Source organism: Limanda limanda, chromosome 21, assembly GCF_963576545.1.
Source record: "Limanda limanda chromosome 21, fLimLim1.1, whole genome shotgun sequence".
Taxonomy (NCBI): Eukaryota; Metazoa; Chordata; class Actinopteri; order Pleuronectiformes; family Pleuronectidae; genus Limanda; species Limanda limanda.
The window spans coordinates 7584525-7607138 of NC_083656.1; the positions used below are offsets into that span (position 1 = coordinate 7584525).

At 40.0% G+C, this 22614-nt stretch overlaps 2 protein-coding genes across 2 annotated transcripts in view; both read right to left on the reverse strand.

The window, feature by feature from the left end:
- Nucleotides 1-1113: 1113 nt before the first annotated feature.
- On the reverse strand, nucleotides 1114-9107 carry LOC133027717 (dnaJ homolog subfamily C member 7-like). The gene is made up of 14 exons (XM_061094803.1): nucleotides 9027-9107; nucleotides 6101-6189; nucleotides 5629-5753; nucleotides 5428-5541; nucleotides 5008-5082; nucleotides 4676-4794; nucleotides 4402-4555; nucleotides 3986-4150; nucleotides 3782-3873; nucleotides 3622-3695; nucleotides 3386-3532; nucleotides 3144-3299; nucleotides 2613-2687; nucleotides 1114-2493 (listed from the first exon to the last, which is right to left on the reverse strand). Exons 1-14 carry the CDS (start codon nucleotides 9095-9097, stop codon nucleotides 2456-2458), a joined length of 1494 nt encoding a protein of 497 aa, XP_060950786.1. The 5' UTR covers nucleotides 9098-9107; the 3' UTR covers nucleotides 1114-2455.
- A 4280-nt stretch (nucleotides 9108-13387) lies between these two features.
- The window catches only part of LOC133028329 (zinc finger protein 385C-like), a 30951-nt gene continuing 21724 nt past the window's right edge, over nucleotides 13388-22614 (reverse strand). The window contains exons 2-8 of the mRNA XM_061095525.1: nucleotides 21132-21286; nucleotides 19695-19802; nucleotides 16601-16781; nucleotides 14689-15078; nucleotides 14384-14586; nucleotides 14105-14203; nucleotides 13388-13609 (exon numbers count right to left, since the gene is read on the reverse strand). Of these exons, the coding sequence (XP_060951508.1) occupies nucleotides 13388-13609; nucleotides 14105-14203; nucleotides 14384-14586; nucleotides 14689-15078; nucleotides 16601-16781; nucleotides 19695-19802; nucleotides 21132-21286 (1358 nt within the window). The remainder of the gene's footprint in view (nucleotides 13610-14104; nucleotides 14204-14383; nucleotides 14587-14688; nucleotides 15079-16600; nucleotides 16782-19694; nucleotides 19803-21131; nucleotides 21287-22614) is intronic.

A 22614-nucleotide genomic window follows, 5' to 3' on the forward strand; every position in this document is an offset into this window, starting at 1 on the left:
AATGCCAATATAATTTTTGCAAAGATATTATATATCTATATATTGCCTATTCCAATCCTTAGTTGCTGTTTGTTCTGACTCAACACAAAATAAGCTGTTAAATCTATATATGTATTGTACAAACTGGCTAATGTGTACAACTTCAAACGGGGTTGTGTCTTCACTTTGCCGTCCCTACAGGCAAGATACCTTACCGGTGTATTGTCACCCTGCTGGAAACAAATGCAAACACAAACGCAGGCCCATTCAGTTAAGATAGTCTAATGATAAATAAACAGGCTTACATGTAGATGAGTGGACAAGGGCTTTAACATGCTCAAATTCTTACCAAAATTTGCAGAAAGTTAGAAAGTGGTGAAGATGTTCTGTATAGTAGACATACATGGACCATGAATCCTTTGATGCTGAGCCATTAACAAACAACTCAACAGTGTCAGTGGTCAAAGATCAAAGGAATCTTTAGGTCTTGTTACATCATGTATTTCAATGTTCTATTTTTGGGGTTTTATTTGTAATTTGTTTTTAACAAAGGCTGTAACGTAAGAGCAGCCCTTAGAATAAAGACACTGTCAACACAAATTTCAAAATAAATTCTCAAACCTCACTTTACTTTCAATTATTTTATTTATTGTAAAATTCTATTTTTGGTTTCCTTCATATAAAATACACAACTAAATAAAAACCAGTACCAGAGAAAAACGGAAAAATGCATGTGCAAAAAACTTAAAGATAATTCCGGTTAAAAAATTACAATAAATGTTATCGTATAGAAATCTTTAGGAAGCTCTGGTCAGATCTTTAAGTTAAAGTGACTCAGTTACAAGTAGATGTCATTTAATATTGTATTATTGGTCAATTAGATTCAAACTTATACTACTTTACATTATTTACTCTTGGGTAGTTTATTCTAAAAAAACAATGCATCAGATGTTTTGTATATAAAATCTATAAAGTAACTCATAAGTTGTCTTCCTCAGAGTGAAGTAACAAAGAATACACTAGAAACACTTATGTAGATTGTACATTTTTCAGTATACACACACACAACTCAAATAGCTACGTCGCACATCTGGTAACTGAAAGAGATACATTTTTAAGAGAAAAGTCAAACACTACGGTAAAAGACAAGCCTTTATTTACATTATAAGAAAAGCATGTCTTGTTAATACTGTGACAAGTTGTTTTAAAATGATACACAGACGAAATAACAAGAAGCTTCCAACGTACTATCAGCGTCCCTTTGAACAGGTGGAACGAGTAGGGGAAGTGCTGCACTGGCTGAACGTGCATGACGAGTTTGGGTGAATGACGGCTGGGTGTGACGGCGATGGCAACAGGAAACGTATCGCACCTCATGTTTGTCAGGATGAAGAATTTACAGGTAAAAATCAATTTACTAGCCAGACAAAAGAAGGGGTTTCCTATTGAAGAGCACAAAAAAACGGCCTGAAAGGGACTGTTGTTATTTGCAAATAAAACAGGGGCCTGCTCTACTGCTTCTGATGGTGTCACTGACTGATCTGCTCATTTTGGTAAGGCACCACTTGAATTTGAATGAAACAGTCGAACAGATGCGACTGGTGCTTTCAACAGAAGGTGTGTGGATGCGAAATTTTTGGCCCGATTCAGGGGGAAAAAATAAAAAAAGTAACACAACTTGCACAATCTGTTAGTGACGACAATGATGCAGAAAACATTTACAAATGACGTCTCTTACAAAAGGAGGAAGACGATGGCATCCTGCTGCATACATTTTAAGATACACAGTACAATAAATATAAATAGACTGGGGAAGACTGAAGAGAAAAAAATATGAATGGACAAAAACAGCTTTACATTCAAGTCAAATATACAATGCAAAGTGAAGGAGAGGTGAAGGGAAAATAACCCAGCAAGTCGATTCTATATTTGGCAGATGAGCCAATAAAACCTGGACACACATTCCAAGAGTTCAGCGTTGTCCTCAACAGACTATCCTGAGGTCAGTTTTGATATTGAACTCCTCCAATACATTGACTTGCTCAATGGATACCGGATGACCCAGTGGAAACTTAAAAATGTTTATCATGTTCTCTAAAAGAAATGTTCAACCATGACGCTAATATTTCTAAAGCATTCCTCGTTACTTATCACCTTTAAGAAAGTCGAGGCAGTTTTGCAAGACTACATTTCATTTAATATGATTTTGGCAATACCAACATGCTCTGAATCAGCTGATCAAAACCTCTTTATCTTCATTGTTAATTCACATCTAAAGTCTCAGGGGTTTCCCTTCCGATGATTGTTAGCGTCAATGTAAGGGGTAAATTAAGAGAATGCAATAATCAGAGATCTCTTCAGAGAAAGAATAGTTGTGAGATTTTTCTAGACACTCAGGAGTAAGAGCGTCACAAGGGGACAGTGGGCCCAACTTGATTTTGTCCTCAGCAGAACAGCAGTTTCCCACATCTTCACTTTAGCCAAACTGGAAAAAGAAGTTTCCAGGTCCAGTGTCTACAGAAAAAAAAGGGGGGGAGGGTTAGTTATTTAGTTTATATGATGAACCTTCTCAGATTATTTCTCCCATGTTCCAAAAACCTTAAGATGTAAAAACCGATAAGAAACAAACTAACCTGGACTGGAATCAAAACTATATCCTCCACCTTGTCCACCAAAGAAAGCCCTGAAGATGTTGTTCGCATCAAAATCTGAAGAGAAAGCAAAGCAGTGATTAACTGATGATCGCCATCTTCAGGAAATAGAAAATAGAAAATGTGTGCCCAAAATCTCTCAACTAAAATAAGAGTGGTGGTAGCTTTTTATAGTAGTTGCCAAAAACATTTTTTTCTTAATTTTCTAAGATTTAGAGTGGTGAAGATTGTATGTTGCTTAGACGAGGGATTTCACCTTTTTTAATGTTTGGATGCAAGCTCACTATATCTTTTGATGATTTGCTCATTCATTCTGCTCAATCTCATTATTCATAATTAATGGCACTTTGTGACTTTGATATGCTCTTCAATAATAAACATAACTATAACACCTTCATGTATCTTACTACGTGTACATTTTTGTTTCACTGTCTCCAGTTTGAAGGCTGTGAAACTTGTTATGAATCCAAAGATGTTTTACTCAGCAATCCTGTAGGTTGAACGTAAATTTACCTCCATGGTCCATTCCGTTGTCATCATCCAGGTCGTGTCCATTGTCATAGCGGCCCTTCTTCTTCGGGTCTGAGAGCACAGTGAAGGCTTCGCCCACCTCCTTAAATTTCTTCTCCTCCTCTTTCTGCACTTCTATAGAAGCTGCACTGTGTCGGTCTGCAAAATGATGAGACGATACAGATATTTACCCATTGAATATTCTCAAAAACTGGTATTCTGTGTGGAAAAAGAAATAGGTCTACCTGGGTGGTGCATGAGGGCGCGTTTACGATAGCCTTTTTTGATCTCATCATCTGTGGCATTCTTGCCCACCCCCAGCACCTTGTAATAATCTTTCCTTTTACTCTTCTTCAGCTGCAGCTGTGCCGTTTTCAGCAGATGCTTGTGATCTACAGCAATAAAAGACAAAACAGGCCATGTAAGTATGTGTACGTGTGAGCAGCCACATAAAAATGAGACAACTGAATCACCGGCGTACCTGCAGTTTTTTCTGTCTGGTAAACTTTTTCATAGTCCCGTACAGCCTCTTCAAACTGCTCAGTGTCCGTGTAACTACAAGTCACATAAATTCACTCAAAAACTGCCCAACCCTGAACAACAGAACACAACATTTGCAGAACATTCTCATTTTGACTTACCACTGTGCTCTTCTTAAGTAGGCCTTGATGTAAGAGTCATCGAGTTTGATCGCACTGGAGCAGTCATCAATGGCTTGTTTTGGTTTCTTCAGCTGTTGACGAGCAAGAATTAATGACAGATCGGAGTCATTTTTAAGTAAGCGATCAGTATTATTGATCCAGTTCAATGGCGTATTAGACTTATGTAGACGTGTTGCCTTTTACCTTTGCTCCTGCCATGGCTCTATTGCAGTACAGTTTAGCGTTAGTCTTGATGTTGTTGGGATCTATCGTCAGGGCCTCAGTGTACAGTTGGTAGGCAGAGTCATAGCTGCAGTTCTTGAACGCCAGATTGCCCTCGTCCTTCTTGGCTTTTAAGGCTTTGGCATTCTTATTTAGGAAGAGAACAAGTCCAAGTGTTACTTATAAACATTTACATATGCACCATTAGTGGTCAGAAACTCATCAGGGTTCCTTTAATTAAAATTGATAACAATGTCTTTCAAACCTACAGCAACTGATAACCTTGGCAACACACGGCGTATTTTCCATTAGAGATTTCAAAACACCTTTATAATGTCTATGCAAATCCTTGTTTCTCATTACAAACCTTAATCAATAACACAAAATGACAATCCTACCCTGCAGGCTAGTCGGGCCTTTTCATGATCAGGTGCCATGCGCAGAGCCTGGACGAAGAACTGAACAGCTTTGTCAATGCAGTCCTCATAGTAGAGACACAGGCCTCGGACGTACAGTGCGTCTGCGTTTGTGGAATCCATTCGCAGGATATCACTGTAAAAGAAATTTGAGGAATCAAATCCACCATTATAGTCGGTAAGCTACTTAAGCAGAACCTGTAAAATAATGACCCCAACACCAGTTACTTCATTATAAAAGCTCAAGTATTCCTACCTTGCTACAGACTGAGCTTCTGGATAGCGTCCCAGCAGAGCCAGACACTCGGCCTTGAGGATTTTAAAGCGGTGGCAGGCAGAAGCCATGGCTAAGGCCCGATCCATACAGTACACCACCTGGACCAGGACAAGAGCACAAGAGTTACTATACCCATTACGCTACATCATTACATGAAGAGAAATGCAAATACTGAAGCCTTTTCAGTCAAATAAGCTCTTGTTGGTGTTTCAGTATGAAAGTGATTGTTCGACTAACAGTGATAGACCCTAAGATGAGCTGAGACATGGAAGTATCCTTTCGAGAATTTGCAGAAAAGAACTGTAAAGTACCTTTCTGAAATCCCGCTTGTCAAAGCCAAATTCTGCCATCCGCTCATAGTCCAACAGAGTCGCAGAATTCTTGTTCTAAAAAAAGACAAAATAAAGACAAGAAAAAAAATGTCATCTTGTGGATGCAGTCAGTGTATCCCTAAGAAGAACATTTAAGTGCAAGTGTGTGGGTGTGTGAGCCCTATAATGAAGCAGCAGCTTAAATCACTACATATGAGATCAATCCTGTTATTATAAGAAGTGTAAAAAAAACATTTGGATCATTAGGAAACATTGTGAAACTGCAGTGAACAAATCCGACTATGACAGGGTACCAACGTGTAACACTTTTAATGAGAAACAATGAATCATGCAAATTATACTCAGAGACAAGTGCATGGTGTTTAAGTCAAATATTTATAAAGTCAGGTGATCACCCACCTCCTGCTGGGCCTCTCTGTTGCTGGGCTCAAGTTCCAGAACCTTCTGAAAGCAGCGACTGGCTGCCATGGCATTTCCCAAAGACATGTGGCACTTACCCTCACGTAGATGACCCTGTGAAACCAAAAGGGAAAATTTCTTTAATGTAAAGATTGTTTAAGGGGAAAAAAACTCTTGATTTGAAAGCCTGTTCAAACTGACCTTCATGAAACATTCATCCAGCCGCACAGCCTGCTGGGAATCTTCAAGGGCCTCTCGAAAGCGACTAAGCATCATGAGGGTGGCTGCCCTGTTGCCATAATAACTTGCATTTTTGGGGCAAGTATCTTAAGATAAAACAAAAAAGAAATCCATGTCACACAGGCAAACTGAGATGTGGATAGAAATTCTTGAATAAAAACAATAATACAGGGATATTTCCTTGTGTATATCCAATACCTCACGTATGCTGGGAAAAGCATTAAAATGGGGTTAATGAGTCAAATCCTAATGGAAATTTGTTAGGAGATGAACTAATAAAGTAAATCAGACAATTTCCTCTTGAACTATTCAGCGGGCGCTGTGTACAATAACATACATAAGGCTGCAAGTAGATGTACATGAGTTATTCCAGTCCGACACCAAATCCCAAAAACAAATACTCCTTTCCAGCCATAAAGAGTGGTTAACTCACCGATGGCCTTAGTGTAATAGTTGAAAGCCTCAGAGTAATCTTTATTGCTGTAGAGAGCATTCCCTTGCTCCTTGAATCCTTCAGCCTCCCTGGAGAGAGTAGAGAAAGAAAAGATGAAGCCAGTACTTTACAAAAGATAAAACAAAGCATATAAAAGAAGACAAAATATTCTGCAAGAAACCGGTCAATTTTACATTTCTATCCATGTAGGGATTTCTTGATGGGACTCGAGAGTGTGAGATTGGCTGACAGGACTCGCCAGGGTGTTATACCTGGAACTGGGACAGAAGAGCAGGGTACACACAGTGCTGATAGTTCCAGTACTAAACATAGCAGTGAGGTTCGCCTGCTGAAGTCCTGTCAGACATGCCAAGTGCTAAAGGGTCACTGCTGATTCACACAAGGAGGAAGCTACTGCTCTGCCGTTCTGTGTGGGTAAATCATTTTAAGACGGGCTACACCAACCAGAGACATCACAGTGGGTGTTTTCCTTCAGCTGATATAACATCACTTACTGAGGCTTGCAGCAGGAGAAGACAATTCAACAGAATTGCATATTGGCAAAAATGTGCTGCAATATGCAAAACAGTTTTGAGTAAGGTTCCAGCTAGGAGTCCGTGTTTGAAGGGGGGGGGGGGGTCCAGGACCATAACAAATGCAAAAGTAATCACACAAATTTTGTGACAATGCAGCTACACTTAATAACATTAAAAGGGATAGTTCACCGAAAAATGTAAATGCCTTCACCACCATGCAGATTGGGGGGGTGTGGATGAAGTGTTTGACTCTACAAAACACTACTGGAGTCTCAGGGGTCAACTTTGTTTGAGCAGAATCCGATACAATTGAAGTCAATGGTGACCTCTTCTTCAGACAGAATAAAACGTAACAAGTCCCAACATTCATATTTGACTTGAAGCAAGTTCATTTACACTGTATTTTTAGCCTTAAAGTCCACTGATATCCTCCTATGAGGTGTGTTCACCTTGGACGTGCTAACATCTGCTAGCTTAGCCACTTCCAGTGGACTGTTAGGCTAAGAACACGGTGTAAATTACCTCCTTTCGAGTCGAATATGAACTTCGAGGCTTCTGGACACTTGGATGACACCACAAGAGCAGTGTGGAGGCATGTTATTTTTTTCTTTCTTTTTTATTACGCCTGAAGAAAAGTACACCATTGACTTCAATTGTATCGGATTCTATGCTCCAACGCTGTTCACCCCTGAAACTCTAGAAGTGTTTTGTGGACTCAAACACTGCACGAACCCCTCCATCGGCATAGTGGTCAGTAGATAGACTGCATTAATTCAAGGTCGTGATTCAGTGGTATTGATATTACCTTTGTAAAAATACACAAGTAAAACAAAATTATTGAAAATGAGATAAAAGCTTTATTATCAATACATCTACATGTTATTAAAGTAGAATTCACTCACAACTTAGACGCAGGTTATTTGTGCAGCCCCCTGCTGTGTTACAAAAGGGACATAACGCTAAAATGGTGAATGTTCACTTGAAAAACTGTGTTGTACTTTTATAAAGATTAAAGGTGTTGTTTAGTCAAAATCTGCATTAATTTAAATCTGTGTAGTGCCTGCTTTTCTGGGTTTTATTAAAAACACCAATAATTGTAAAAAGTAAAGCGAAGAGCACTACAGAGCATGTTGGACTTGACGTCACATGAAACTACTCACTGTACATCATTGCTGACCCTGAGGGATAATAGGAGAATAGGAGAAACAGTGTCATCATGAGTTCCCTGCTCAGACTCTGCAAACACCTCAGTACATCTACAGAATTGTGAATCGGCTACAACAGTGGAATCTACATCACCCAGGTACCTTAGTTTGTTTCAGCAGCGAACACCTGAACAAAGCACTTTGTGCAAGAATGTCCCACAACATTTATTTTATCATTTAGATCTTTTTAAGAAATGATATGAGCAGAGCAGCTGTAAATATTTGTGGCAAAATTTATGTGAAAGGAAGCCACAAACAAGCTATGTATAGAAATTCTGATCCATACATTTTGCATATTTAAAATGAATTAAATTCTCACTAGTATTGCTGATGACATCGTTTGTGGTTGGATTTTGTCAGTGTGATTAAACGTGTAATTGTCATATTGAAAATCTGAAACCAAGTGGTCACTTCACATTTACAGTGAAATGAAAGCTTGGACATCTCACCGGAAACTGAAAGAAACACTCGCTAGCTTAAATAGCCAGACTATAATCCCAATTTGGTTTGTAATACTGAAATCTACATTGAATCGGGTAATGTTCTTTTTTACATTTTGAGCCTGTTGTAGATGTTGGGGGCAAAATACAAAGTTATATAATCGCTGCGACTTTATCTTAGAGGGGAGTACCGAAGGCTAGCTCGGTGCTAGCTAGCTAGAGCTAGCTGACGATCTGCTGTAGAATATTCTGGAAGGCGGAAAATCACCGACGGCGGAAATGTCCAGCAGGGAACCGGATTAATGCTTTATTGTCTCGTCTGTAACGTGTAGGTTTAAAACACGTCCACACAAACAGGTTAAATAACCAAATAATATGATGTTTTTAGGATGTATGTGGCTAAACATGTGTCGTGGCTAACGTGTCCTTTGAGGCGCTAGCAAACAACAACAATAACAGACAATTTCGATGATTTATAGTTTCACAGACGTGCTGCGTTCATTTCCTCGGGTAAAGACGTCGTCTGTGGTTTATAGAAACAGACACAATCGGGATTTAGATTCGGTGAAACACGCTGCCCCCGTTGGTTGAACCCCGGCATGCTAGCATCGTTAGCTGGTCCCGGGGCTGACCGACCGCGCGGTGGTTTCCGAGGCTCGTCCGGGAGCCAGAGGTCGGATTCACTCGGGTTATTTTCTGTTTACACAAACAACACAATCAAACACAAAGGAAGTCGTGTATTTACCGATCCAGCTCATCCTGGTTACGGATCTGAGGCTCCGGATCTACCGGCATGTCGATGTCAACAGCTGCCATTTCTGCTGGAGAGGACGAACAGGAACGCACGTCACTTCCGGAAGACAATTTATTTATTTATCTATTAATTAATTTATCTATTTATTTAGAGGTCATAATAAACTAGGGCACTGTAAAATGATTCAATAAAGAATATAGTAAACACACATACATACACACACACACACGTCTAAAGCATATATTTTCCTTTTTTCTTTTATATTAATTCTTTTAACATTTGTTTATAAATGTGGTTCTTTTTTATAAATCAGTAAATGCTTTTATTTTTTCAGTTAATGAATTAATGTTAGCCAAACACTAAACCCAATATTTAGGGCCGGAGCACTGACAGGGATTCAAAGACAGTGAGGCCCTATTGAAATTGTAAAGATTATTATTATTCTTTTTCAGGCAAATTAACTGGCTTTTTGAGGGCTTTAACATGCTCAAATTCTTACCAAAATGTGCAGAAAATTAGAAAGTGGTTAAAATGTACGTATTCTGGAGGAATTTTCAAGGGGCGTGAAACTATTAAATTAAATTAAAAAACAAAAAATTAAATTAAATTAAATTAAATAAAATGAATAAAAAAAATAGGGCATCAGGCTGCTATGCGGAACTGTTGTGAGGTTGATGTTGTCAAGGTTTGTTTTTCTCTTTTTGTGCATCCAGCGGCGTCGAGTGGAACGGCATATGCCAGTCAACTCGCCATGGCTGACCTCCGACACCCAACGGGACAGGTTCTGTTTGCAACTTGGATTGCTGCTCTGGCTGAATTCGCTGCATGGTATCTGATGTGATCCCGCCTCCAGCCTGTCATTTTGCTGCTGAGAGAGGGAGAGGGAGAGAGGGAGAGGGAGGAGAAACCTTGAAGGAAGGCGAATAAGGAGATTGAGACCATTTCATAGTTTAATACAAACATTCTTTGGGGTGCACTTAAAAACTGTAACTGGCTATACAGCTGACAAGGATGCACCTATATACAATACACTGTTATGCAAGTACAGTTCTTTTTTTTAAATCCATTCTCACATTTCGTGATTCATACTTGGCCTCCAGAAAGTTGTGCACAAGTGATAGGAATCCGAAGCTGTTTTTCAAGACATATAGCACCCCTACACTTTGACAAGTGCATGTTTTATTAAAATTATTTCAGATAATTGAATGTCTACTGATGCATGTTGAAATGATTTAATTATTTGCTTTGGGTTTTTAAGCTATATTATGATTAAGGTGTAAACAGAGAAGTTTGAGAAGGACATTTTCTTCTTCTAATATTAATGGTTTATCTAAATTCTTCTAATAGATCTGTAGTTTATCTACTTGAGGGTTACTTATGTTTGAGGTAGGTCTTTTAACATCTCATTTGTTTGAATACACAAGTATCCACCATCGCTTCAACTGGGTACCCATCATGCATATGACTTTGACGTAAGTTATCTCCTGTTAGTACAAAATTATAATAATAAAAGATTAATTACACTGCATGTGTAATTAATTTTCACCCTGACACAGTATGCTTGTTGCACACAGAGTACCAAAGGAGATGTGTTGATAGTAACATTTAAACCAGGATGCTGTGCTCTCAACGCATACTGCATGTGACTATGCAGTATTCTTTCATTAGCAAAGCTCAGTCAGGACAACAGCTGGAGTGCAGCTGTTTGGTCACAGCCATGGAAACCTAAGAAATTATTCTGATGTGTTATGCATTCTCGTTTCTCAGGTTCCTGCTGCAGAAAGATGGCAATATAGTATGTTGGGCATGGACTTGCGCAGGTTGTGCGCTATTGGTTTCTGCGCAGGATGTGCGCAATGGGTTTCTGCGCAGGATGTGCGCAATGGGCTTCTGCACAGGATGTGGGCCATGGGCCTCTGCGCAGGTTGTGCGCAATTGGTTTCTGCGCAGGATGTGCGCAATGGGTTTCTGCGCATGATGTGCGCAATAGGCTTCTGCGCAGGATGTGCGCGTGCAGTTTTTAAAAATTTTTTTTCAAAATTTAATTTAATTTAATTTTTTTATTTAATTTAATTTTTTTTATTTAATTTTTTGTATTTTTTGTATTTTTTTAAAATTTGAAATGGTTATGGGTCATTTTTGTTTTTAGATTTACATACTATTAGATATTGTGCAATGAATAGGTGGTTGAAGTCCTGCCAACACGACAGCCTGCCAAACTTACCCATGAGTTCGGACCCAGCTCCTGTGTCCACTGGTGTCCTGGTTCCACCCATGGCAGCGTAGTGGCGTGGGGCTGGCTCATCCCTGCGGCCCAGGGAGCGCATTTCTCCGCGCTGGTTCAGGGGTAAATGATGCTGGTCTTCACAGGGACTTACCTACGCAAGCCTGTTGCTGCCCCACCCCCCCACCCCCCACAGGAGATTATGTGCTTGTGTGTGAGTTAGACAAAACAAGTGTTTTTAATCCAAACAGTTTTAATAAAAAAAATCTAATCATGCAAAAGCCTTTGAATTTTTTTTTAAAACGTTTGGTCATGCAGTGGCTAATTTGTCATACAACTAATGTCCATGATACAAATTCATATTTTGGTTTCAATAATTTAATTTTGGTTTTTTTATCATTATTTTTATTTACAGCTCTTCACGTCTAAAAGTATGCCATCATAAACATAAAAAAAATCAATAAACTGTTTGACATTAACATGAACTATCCCAAAATATTAGGTCTATCAAGAAAAATGAATATGATTCTAAGCAGGGGTTTTGCATTAATAATAAATATGTTCGAATATCTATTTTATAAATGGCCATTGATTGATTGTCAAACTGAGCCACAACTAATACTGTTCACATTTTGATGAGTATCAGTAGAGGGCACTAGAGCACTATACAATATGGGATATGCTCCTGTGTGAGGAACACATCAGCAATGACTTTTGTTGTGTGTCAGTAGGTGGTTATCAGCATTTCAGAGGCTTTACGTTTATACGTAAGTAAGTACAAGCTGATCCAAAATATTTAGATTTTCTCAAAATTAATGAATTTAAATCATTGTCAGTGACCTTCGTGTAATCTATAATAAAATATGACCATACAATATAAGTTATTGCCTGAATTAAAGTTCTTCATATATTCTTGTCCAAAAATATATTTATAAATTAAGTTCTATTCAATGATGCACAATACAACTAGAATCATATAAAGATATTCATGCCTTCATAAGAAAATAAACTATCACAACTGTGTAAAAAAAAGTACTATTTATACATTTTCATCGAATACAGTACTGACATTTTAACACATAATAATTTACATTATTGCAATTAATGCAGTTACACTTGTCATGGATTTTACACTAGTCAGGGGACACATCAAAAATACATATTGCTTATGATGATTCAGCACAACCAGGTGGGAGAGAGAAAAATTAAAGAACAGTTTTTAAATACAACTTTATACAACAAAAAAAAGACATGATAAATATTGTCAGACACATTTAAAATGTGGTTAATTCTTTTTCATTACACTCTGGATAACAGCTCATCTCTCCATATTGCACAAACAACCTCAAGCTGTTGCAAATTCGTATTCATATAACCATCCCCTGAAGAGCTATTCATAATGCCTCATGTCGAACAAAATCAAGTTTCAAACTTTAAATAACTTTAAACATTAAAGCATCTCATTGTATGCGTTACATGTAGTGGGTTTCCATAAAGCAAGCATTCTTGGCATCATTATCATGGTGGTGGTTGATTGTCATCTCATAACACAGAGAGCAAGTGAGAAAAGAAGAATGTATATATTTATTAAAGCAAATAATATATATGACTATCGGTGGAGGGTGTTCTGTGGAAGTAGCCAGTTCCATGGGACATAATTTAGATATGTTCATAAAGGCAAAGATGAAATATTGTACATGATTGTACGTTTGACTAGAAAGATCTCAGAATTAAAGAAATTTGGCAACAAACATTTAGTAACATAAACACAGCCTAGTTTATCTGTCTATTATATTCTTATAAATAAAAGGATGCTTGTCATTATGGCTTCCATGTTCCCCTAACCCTGGGGGAACATGCACTCAACAGCTTGTCGAGAGGAAATAGCTGAGTGATGGTCCGTCCATTTTTAAGAAGACAAGACACTGGTCAGTCAGTGCTGATATCTCAACCCACACCAGGGGATTGTGGCATACTGTTCCCATGTCCATAACCAGCCAAACTTAACATGCTGACATGTTGCCCTCGCTGTCGCTGCATAGTGTCCTGTTGTCACTCGGGGGGGGGGGGGGGTCCCCTGCCTGGTCCAGCTTTGGCACGGTCGGGTCCTCTGGCCTTTGGCTCAATGCTAGTAAGGAGAGAACATTATGGGTGCATGAGTGGCCCTGAAAGGGCCTGGGGCAGGCCTGAAGAGCGTGGGGCTGATCAGGGGACCCTGGAAGATGGTTGGCGGTAGGCGTAGTGCCAAGGGTCCGTGCGCCATGGTGCAAAAGGCAGCTGGATTGAGGGGGCTGGTCAGGAAACCGGCTGGCAGGGCCTTACAGAGATGCTTCTGCAGGGCCAGTTTAGTCTGACACACAAGACAAGAGATTTATTATAATTGCACAAAAGACTCCAAAGGCCTTTTCACCGTAGACACATATTTTACATGCAATTAATTCTCTTGTCATAAATATCCTTCGAACTAGTATAAAAATAAAAATGCAAACTTTCACATTAGTGACAGAATTTAGCTGTGTAATATTTCAGCTTTTATTTTTTGGACCAAGGTTACATTTTTCAACAACTTCGGCTTCTATCCAGTCTGATATAAAGATTTATTTTATATATTTGTCTTTAGCCATTGATCACCGTTATTACAAAACTGGGACAGAAAAACAAATGTGATCATATTTAAATAAAATACTCAAAAGAGAAGTAGCATTTCATTATCTGCAACTTACGTACACAGTGGGTATATCAACTTGAGTATATGTGTATGTACTGTTTGTATGTGGTTTTAGGGCCTTTTAGAATATATAAGAAATAAAAACAGTCAAATGTGATGTGTGTGATAAATTCTTACCGCTAAGATTGCACTGGGCTGTAGTTTATTATAGGGGCTGAACTTTGTCTTGACAGGCTTCCCAGCCAAACGCTCTTTGTGTCTCCTGCTGTTCATGTGCTAAAAGGGGACAGAGCAGTGATTCGGTCAGGACAGATCTGACTCACACAGCAAAGAACCTATTACTTCTCCATGTGCAACACAAAGGGTAACCGTCCTGTCTCTTTAATTATCAGTGGTCGGCCGTTTAAATAGCAGCAAAATTAGTCACATTAATTATATTTGGATCAACCCACACACCTGCTTCAGCTGTGTCTCGGAGTTGACAGACACCTGGCACAGTTCACAGTGAAAGGGCTGGCTGGACACGCACACCACCGCTCGGGTCTTGCTGCCCATCCGCTGCTTAATTCTGCTGGTGGGTCTGGGCGATGATGTCATCTTGACCCTGCGTTGTGACTGGCTGCTGTTCGGACCGTCCAGCATCTGTTTGTGCTTGGAGCCTGATTCAGCCATTCAGAGAGAAGGAGGAAATGACAGAATGATAATTGGTTATAGGTAAAAAAAATGTTTAAACGCTGAATAAAGTGTTGTGTAGTACGTACCACTACAGTGAGCTTCCAACTGGGAGCTGGAATTGACCGTCACTTTGCACGTAGGACAATGGATAGGTTGGTTTTTGTTGCTCTTGGCCTCCTTAGCCTCATCCACCTTCACCACCTCCTCCTCCTCCGCACCTCCCGTGGAGCCTCCCTGAGGATCAGAGGGTGGGGCGGAGCTGGTGGCGGGGCTGCACCCTTCCACAGGTGGTGTCACTGAGGGTAGATCAGAAAGCTGAGAGCCAGGGGAGACCTGAGGGAGGACCTGATGGGGGACCTGAGGGGAGCGGAGCAAGCAATCCACGGCTGCAGGTGGAGAGGAAGGGGGGGCTGCCAGTGAACTACCCAGGATGATTTCAGTTTGCTGCTGTGCAGGTGGAGAAGACAAGGTTGGGCCTGAGGACAGAGAGATAAAAAGAGGTTAAGCTATACGACAATTCCATATTTGGCTCTATCTATCTATCTATCTATCTATCTATCTATCTATCTATCTATCTATCTATCTATCTATCTATCTATCTATCTATCTATCTATCTATCTATCTATCTATCTATCTATCTATCTATCTATCTATCTATCTATCTATCTATCTATCTATCTATCTATCTATCTATCTATCTATCTATCTATCTATCTATCTATCTATCTATCTATCTATCTATCTATCTATCTATCTATCTATCTATCTATCTATCTATCTATCTATCTATCTATCTATCTATCTATCTATCTATCTATCTATCTATCTATCTATCTATCTATCTATCTATCTATCTATCTATCTATCTATCTATCTATCTATCTATCTATCTATCTATTCTATCAGGCAGACAGACAGTAACATAAATGGCTTGTAATATATACAGTCTACAGCCTGTACGGGTATAAATAAAGCCCAGATGAATTGAAAATTATTTCTGCTGGGAAGCTTAGCCAGAGGGGAGAAAAAAAAATAAATTCTCGACTCATGCAAAAACAAAAACATAAATTATTTCCCCACTCTGCTTTTCTATCGTCATTCTATATAACTGACCTGTCATTTTTAATATGTTCCGTGTCTTTCATTTGAGCTTGTCATTCTATAATTCTCAACCTCATCAACTTATTTTTCTTCTCTGCTCTTTCATCTCTCTATAATTCAGACCGTTTCTTCTCTTTTTCTGTGCCATTTCAATTTATCTTCCTCCATCACTCTGCCTCTCTGTCGTTGGTTCGCTGTCTCTTCTGAAGCTCCCTCTGTCACCATCAATCAACAACCATGGCAACTGGCGAATGTAACAAGCTTATCATTATGTTGTTAGAGGGAAATTGATAGGTGCTGAAAGAACATGGGAGAAGGAGATCAATAAGGTTCGACGGAGTAAGGAAAGGGAAGATGGCCACATTTTTTCTCTGTTTAGAATTCTTCATATTTACGCAGTTTCCTTGCTTAATATTGGGGATTTTTGCAGGAACCTGGTTCTGACACTTAAATCTGTGACAGCAGACCAACAATAATCTTAACTTTAACCGTTTTTACCGGTCATCATGCTGCCACCTCTTCTTTTACACAATTTTCTACTCTCTCTGACCAAGTCACAACAAATCTTCCAACAGGGGCACGGAACTGCCAGAGGAAGTTGTGTTGAGCTACTGATGATTTACAAGCAAAAACCAACATCTGAGAAAAGAAAACCCACTGCATTCTCCAGATTTGTATTCTTAAGTGCTTTGAGGCTTCTCATCATTAAAAACGTCTTGCATGATGAGGGTAATTACGTATCTGACAGAGCCAATGATAGCAGGACAGGTAATAGCAGGTAATTAGCCAGATGAGTGACAGCAACCAAGCCTTATTGCTTATGTCACTTCAATTACCAGTAATTACTCACAGGATGGAGAGAGGGTGATTTAAAAACAAAAAACTAGGATTTAAACCTTTTTTGTCTTTCATATGAGAGAGGTCTCTTGGCACCGTTGCTCCTCCCACCATTCCCCTCTCTCGGTCTTTTGCCGCTGTGGATGGACCGTGTCCGTTCTTGTGCCGGTTCCTCTGGGTCTCCAAGGCCTTTAGCTTGCGAGCATGTTTGTGACCTTTGTAGTGGGCCTCTGCCTGGGTCTAGCACACACGCAGATACATACACGCAAGCAGAACAAGCAGAGTGGAAAGTCAATGGACAGCACATGCACGGAATCACTGAATTAAAATGATTAAAAGGACAGCATGAAATCAGTAAACTGTAATCGTTCCATCTGTTCCAGCTCTCTGGCTTCACATGCTTCTATGGAGTCGGGAGAGGGGGAAAAAATGATGCGATCAAGCGTTTGACTCGGAGGAAGAGTCACGTCACCATTTCGATCATCGCCATCGTTATGGCTGTGCACAAATGAGCATCAGTTGGACTCATGGCGTCTCATGACCATCCACTGAGCTCATCATCCCACTGATTCGTTCTGACACAAAATGGCCTGTGTCCGTTATGCTGCAACACAAAATGACTTCTCCGTCTTCCGCGGCGAGAGAAAACACATTTGTGGCAGCGTGACAACAGATGCATTCAGATTGGGGATCTGTAGATAAGAGACGTGCTCTACAGAGGAAGATCAGTGTCCGGCAAACGTGAAGTGCACCACCAGTGAAACAAAAACAGCCGAAGCAAAAACACATTCATCTTAGAATCCATACAGACATTACATAGCTCAGATATGTGTTTACAAGGTAAGGAGGGCAGATGACTTATTCACTGTTACCAGCCCTATAAATGTTGGAGAGACATTTTTGCAGCACTTTTGTATATGAAGGACACAAGTGCGCTCCCTAAATCAACATCATAACTCAGTGGGGATCAGTGTGTCAAGACTTCAAGTGTCTGGCTTCACACAACGCCGTTAGATAATTTGTCATTTGCTCAAATTATCCATCCTAGTTACCAAGCACACGCTCCACAGCTTCTGCTAAAGCACATACAAACTCATAATGTGTGGAGGTGATCTTTTAATGTGTGAGTGTGTGTGTGTGTGTGTGTGTGTGTGTGTGTGTATAGGGTGTAGGTGGGGGGGGCCCTAAGTGTCCCCATCAACACTTTGCATAAAGCCCGGCCTGCTACCCAAACAGAAAGGGCAGCACCGTGGGTTGAGCAAAGGGTGCACGACCCCTTTGGCTACGCTGAATGTCAGTGCACACCAACCATTCAGGGAGAAGTCGTTCTCATCTGCATATCTACCCAGCATGCCAGTGCAGTATGAGTTTACTATGTTCCACCATAGTAACTTAAAACAAAAAACCAACAGAGTATCCCAGGACTGCTAAACACAAGTCCCCAGGGACTGCACGGCCTCGGCTGACCTTCTTTCCAGCAGCTTTATGCATTCTTACACCACTGAGGCCCAAACGCTTCACACACAGTGAGCAACAACTGTCCTCCGCAAAAGGGCAGAATAACTTAAAAAACAAGTTTGGTTGTCCATGCTCTTGTTCACTGAGTTTACAGCTTTAAAAGGAATCATTTTGAATATTTCCAAGTCCATATACACTTTTCATGTAGCAGTATATAGGTTTTACTTATCAAAAAGAAACCTATGTACGACTATGTAGAGTGTATATAGTCGTCATCAAGTCATCGAGTTTTGTCTTAACACTGAACGAACAGCATCAGCTTTCTATTAGGGTCAATTAACATTATCATTTGATGCACTTGAAGTGTGTTCATCTGGTTGTTATCTCCTGTCTCTTGTTTGGCTTAGCATGGCACGTTGGCACACACACCGTACTATGTTGTGTATTGTAATCACAACACACCTATTGTTGTTGTTATTATGCCTGTCTACTGTCAATCGTAAAGTTCTGGAGAGTAAAACCCAAATTATTGAGCTAAAAGATGCTCAAAAATGTGTAGAACTAATGGGACTACTGAAGATACTAAGGGATAACGAACAATCAGAGAGTAATACTGATTTAAGAAGCATTAAAAATGATTGTCCAAGCATCTCCTCATTGATGTACTCAATAAGAACAACTGTAAACAAAACAACTATTAAAATGAATATGATAGTCTGCTGTGATATCAGGTTTTTCCTTCATCTCATAATATCAAGCTGAAGCTGCAAGTCCAACATGACAAATACAGATGGACGTCTCTTACAGTGACACCTTCCATTCCTCCGTACCACACAAAGCAGCGAGTATAAAACACAAACAGACTTCAAACATTCAGAACTATTGCTCTGATCACATTTCTTTGAGGGGTACGAATTCCAGCCACTCAGTGCTGCCCCCTGTTGGGACCTGGTACCTGCCTGCAACTTGGCATCCACCTCCTGGGTCAGGCTGAAGTAAAAGAGGGGGGAGGAGGAGGAGAGAGCCTGTTAGCTAAAAGAATAAAATAACTGACAACATGACTGTGTGTCCGAAAGTGAAGAGCAGAGGAGGAGAGAGATGAGGAGGTAAGGAAGTGAGGATAGTGTGCGCCAGTGTCCTGCTTCCCTCAAGTCTCAGACTACACAAAGAAGAGTTTGTCATTCCGCCAGGTTCCTCCTGACAATATAAATGCTAATATGCATAAACGAACTCCACAGGAATGGGAGCCAAATGAACTTGAAAGGGAGGCGTGATAAGAAGGAAAAAAAGCCACAGAATTAGCTGACTGGTTTTTCTTTTTAAGAACTCAGCAGTCGATTAAAAGAAAAAAGGAACCCGCACGATTGGACCGATTAGAGGAATAACCTGCTTCAAGATTGTGTTCAGGCCACTAGGATGAAAAAATATTAAATGTGGAGAAAGAACAGGGACGTCTGACTGCAGGAATAATCAAAAGATGACTTTAAGATGACAACACGCATCAGGAGGGTCACAATGTTTTACACTCATAGTGAGATAAAGCTCATTTAACAATCCCTTCACGCTGTCATGTAAAAATGTCTCAGGTTGATTTAACGAGTGACTAAGTTCTGCGGAAATCACGACTGTGTTGTCAAAAGTCGTTTTCCCACTTTCCAACAGGAAAAAGAAAACGCTGAAGAGCGTCTGACTCACAGTGGAGTTGAAGCGCAGGTGACAGATGTTACAGGAGATGATGGGTTTCTTCTTGGGGGGGGTCACGCCAAAGGTATGGTTGATCACCGCCTTCTGCACTGGGTCCATCTACGAGATAAAACACACAAACCCACACACACACAAATACACACATCTCAATAATTAGCACTTTGTGTGGCACATTTTACACAGTTTTCTGGGTTTGAATGCCTGTTTTTGATATTTAATATCTTTTTATACACATAAAATACATATAAATATATATATACAAACTATATATAATTCAAAATTATGTTTGAGTTATCAACAGTTATTTCCGAAACCATCAGTAAAATGTATTTGTCCCAGTCCCATCACATAATTTAGAGCGGATCCAGATAAACCGACATATTGCAGCAATTTGTTTTCATGTTATTAAACATTGCGTTTTTTTACATTTTCACATTTTCATCCGTGAACAATTAACGGATCTTGATGAAGACAATCATTCGTATTTAATATCCATGAGTGTTTGCTATTTGGTGAAGCTTGATTGACTTTGAGAAGTATCCCGAGTGCCATTCTAGTTCCACAGTGTGACATGGATGACTTTGGCGAAAGGAGATTAATTTGACTTCAGCATTCAGTCGGCGGCGTATATTAAGATGAAGAAATTACAGCTCAATTTACACTTTTTAAATATCCCATTCTGATCAGTTCTATTCATGGAGGTAATCCCTACAGTGCAGCCGTGTTGGTGGAGTCTTATTTTTAGCCTCTTGGTGTCAGACAGGAATCTTCTCTCTGCCTCCCACTTGCCAACGTTTAGTACGTTTCCTCATATTTGTCTCATAAAGGGTTAAAGCTAAATGTAGACTAAATGTACAATATTAGTTTCACCATTCGGAACCAGACCATATGCATATGTGTGTGGGAGTAGTGTGAACTTAGGGATGTCCAGATCCTGTTTACCACTGACTGGAGGGAATATGACAACCTGCCAATGTAGTCCAGGAGAAACATTTATATTTTCCTGTATAACATGGCTACAAAGTGCACGTTTCAAGTCAAATAAAAAGGATTATATAAGATTCGCTTCTGGAAACAAAACAAAACAAGTCCTAAATATTCAGAGCACAACATTGAATGAAAAAATGTTTCCTCTTGTAAATTGTTGCCTTATACTTAGTTCAAGTAGACAGCCGCCGGTACTCAGACATCACAAGACGCTGCTTCCGTTTTCTAATTAAAATCATGCATCATCTTAGCTTCTCGTTAACATTCGAAAAGATTTACCTTTCTGCTACAAGTTGTGGATAATGTCTGTTTATAGCACACGTATTATGACGCTAGTTTAGACAAAGTATTTACAGGCCCTGTTCGGGGCTGGAGATATTTCCCACTTGCATCCACCTGCAGGACGTGTGTGTCTGTGTGAAATTTCATCTGGTATCTCACCGTGTTGAAGTTTGGGAAGAGGCTAAGCGGCGAGGAGCCGTTGACCCTCAGTGGCAGAAAGTGCTCCAGCTGGGCGTGACCCTGCGCCTGGAGGGGTCGACCCGGCAGAGGCAGGGATCCCAGGAGAGGGTGGACCTGACCCTGGGACAGTGCACCTTCAGAAAGGGAAGAGAACATTTACATAAACACATCGCTGGGAAAACTGGTTCCCTCTAACTTCTCTGTCAACCTCGGCCCTTTGTGTGTTAATCGGTTGTGTAAATGAACGGTGTTGAATCACATTTGTGGATTTTCTTCACACGAGCCCACCTGTGCTGCTCATCCTCACACACACAAAGAGAGATTTTAGCACACAGCATATGAGCTCAAGATCCATCGCCGCAGTGAATGATTCACTCAGTAAAGCTTTAATGACTTCAGTAATAGCAGGGGATAAATGATGAGAGCCTTCGCGTGGCCTTTTCCCGCTTCACTAGTCCATAGTTTATCTTGACAAATGTCCCTGGCCTTTAAACACAGCACTTGTGTGTGTAATTGTGTGGCTTGGTTCTTCCTCAGATCCTGGAAATGTGTATCTCTGGATAAAGAGGAAAGGGACTTTGAATAAGGGGTTAGGATGAGAGGTGGACTGTACATACATATTTTCGTTTTGGTCTTATTTGCTCACCAGTTTTCCATCCTTTTGCACACATTAGTACTGTAGCGTTTATTCAAATCAATTCCACAATCACATTTAGCTTTGAAATCTCCTTCCACGCGACCTCTCATCTCTTCTAGCTTCATCTTAGTTGCCCTAAATGCTTTTAGACGGCTCGTGCTTCAAGAAGCCCCATGGCATGACCTTTGTCGGGACCCAAAATGAACATCAGTGCGCTCGCATGTAAATGAATTCAGTCTTACATCAGCATGGTGTATGTTAAAAGTATTGGTGGAAGAATAAAATAAATATAAATCAGCATTGGATCTGGATCCAGTTTAACATGTTATCCTAACGTTCAGTGGGTTTAACAGGTGTCCTTTGAAGCTTGTGCTTGAAATATTATGCGGTTAGAGAAAATATATGGATGAAAAATCCAGCATATTACATTAAACACAGCCATCTTTGTCGTACGTTACAATATTTAAAAGACTTGGGTGGGAGGTTTGGCTTTAGCAGAATAGAAATTGTCAAAAGGATGCACAGATGGATATATATCTATACGAGACTGTTTCAGATTATTGTACCAAAACAGAATATCAATAAGTGTATTGTTCATGAACAGCTGGATACATTCTGTAAATACTGCAGTGAGTGAATCATAGAGTTGGAGTCTAAAGATGTTTTTTCAGCACAACAGGAGAACACATTTCCCAACTGTGCTTCCTCTGCACCTCTGGATTTCATGTGTTATCTCTGAGAAAGAAGCAGGTCTGGAAGTCCTCGAGCATTAGCATGTCTTTTTTACTAATCTGGTCTTATATTCAAACTGGTTCTTAAGTCTGA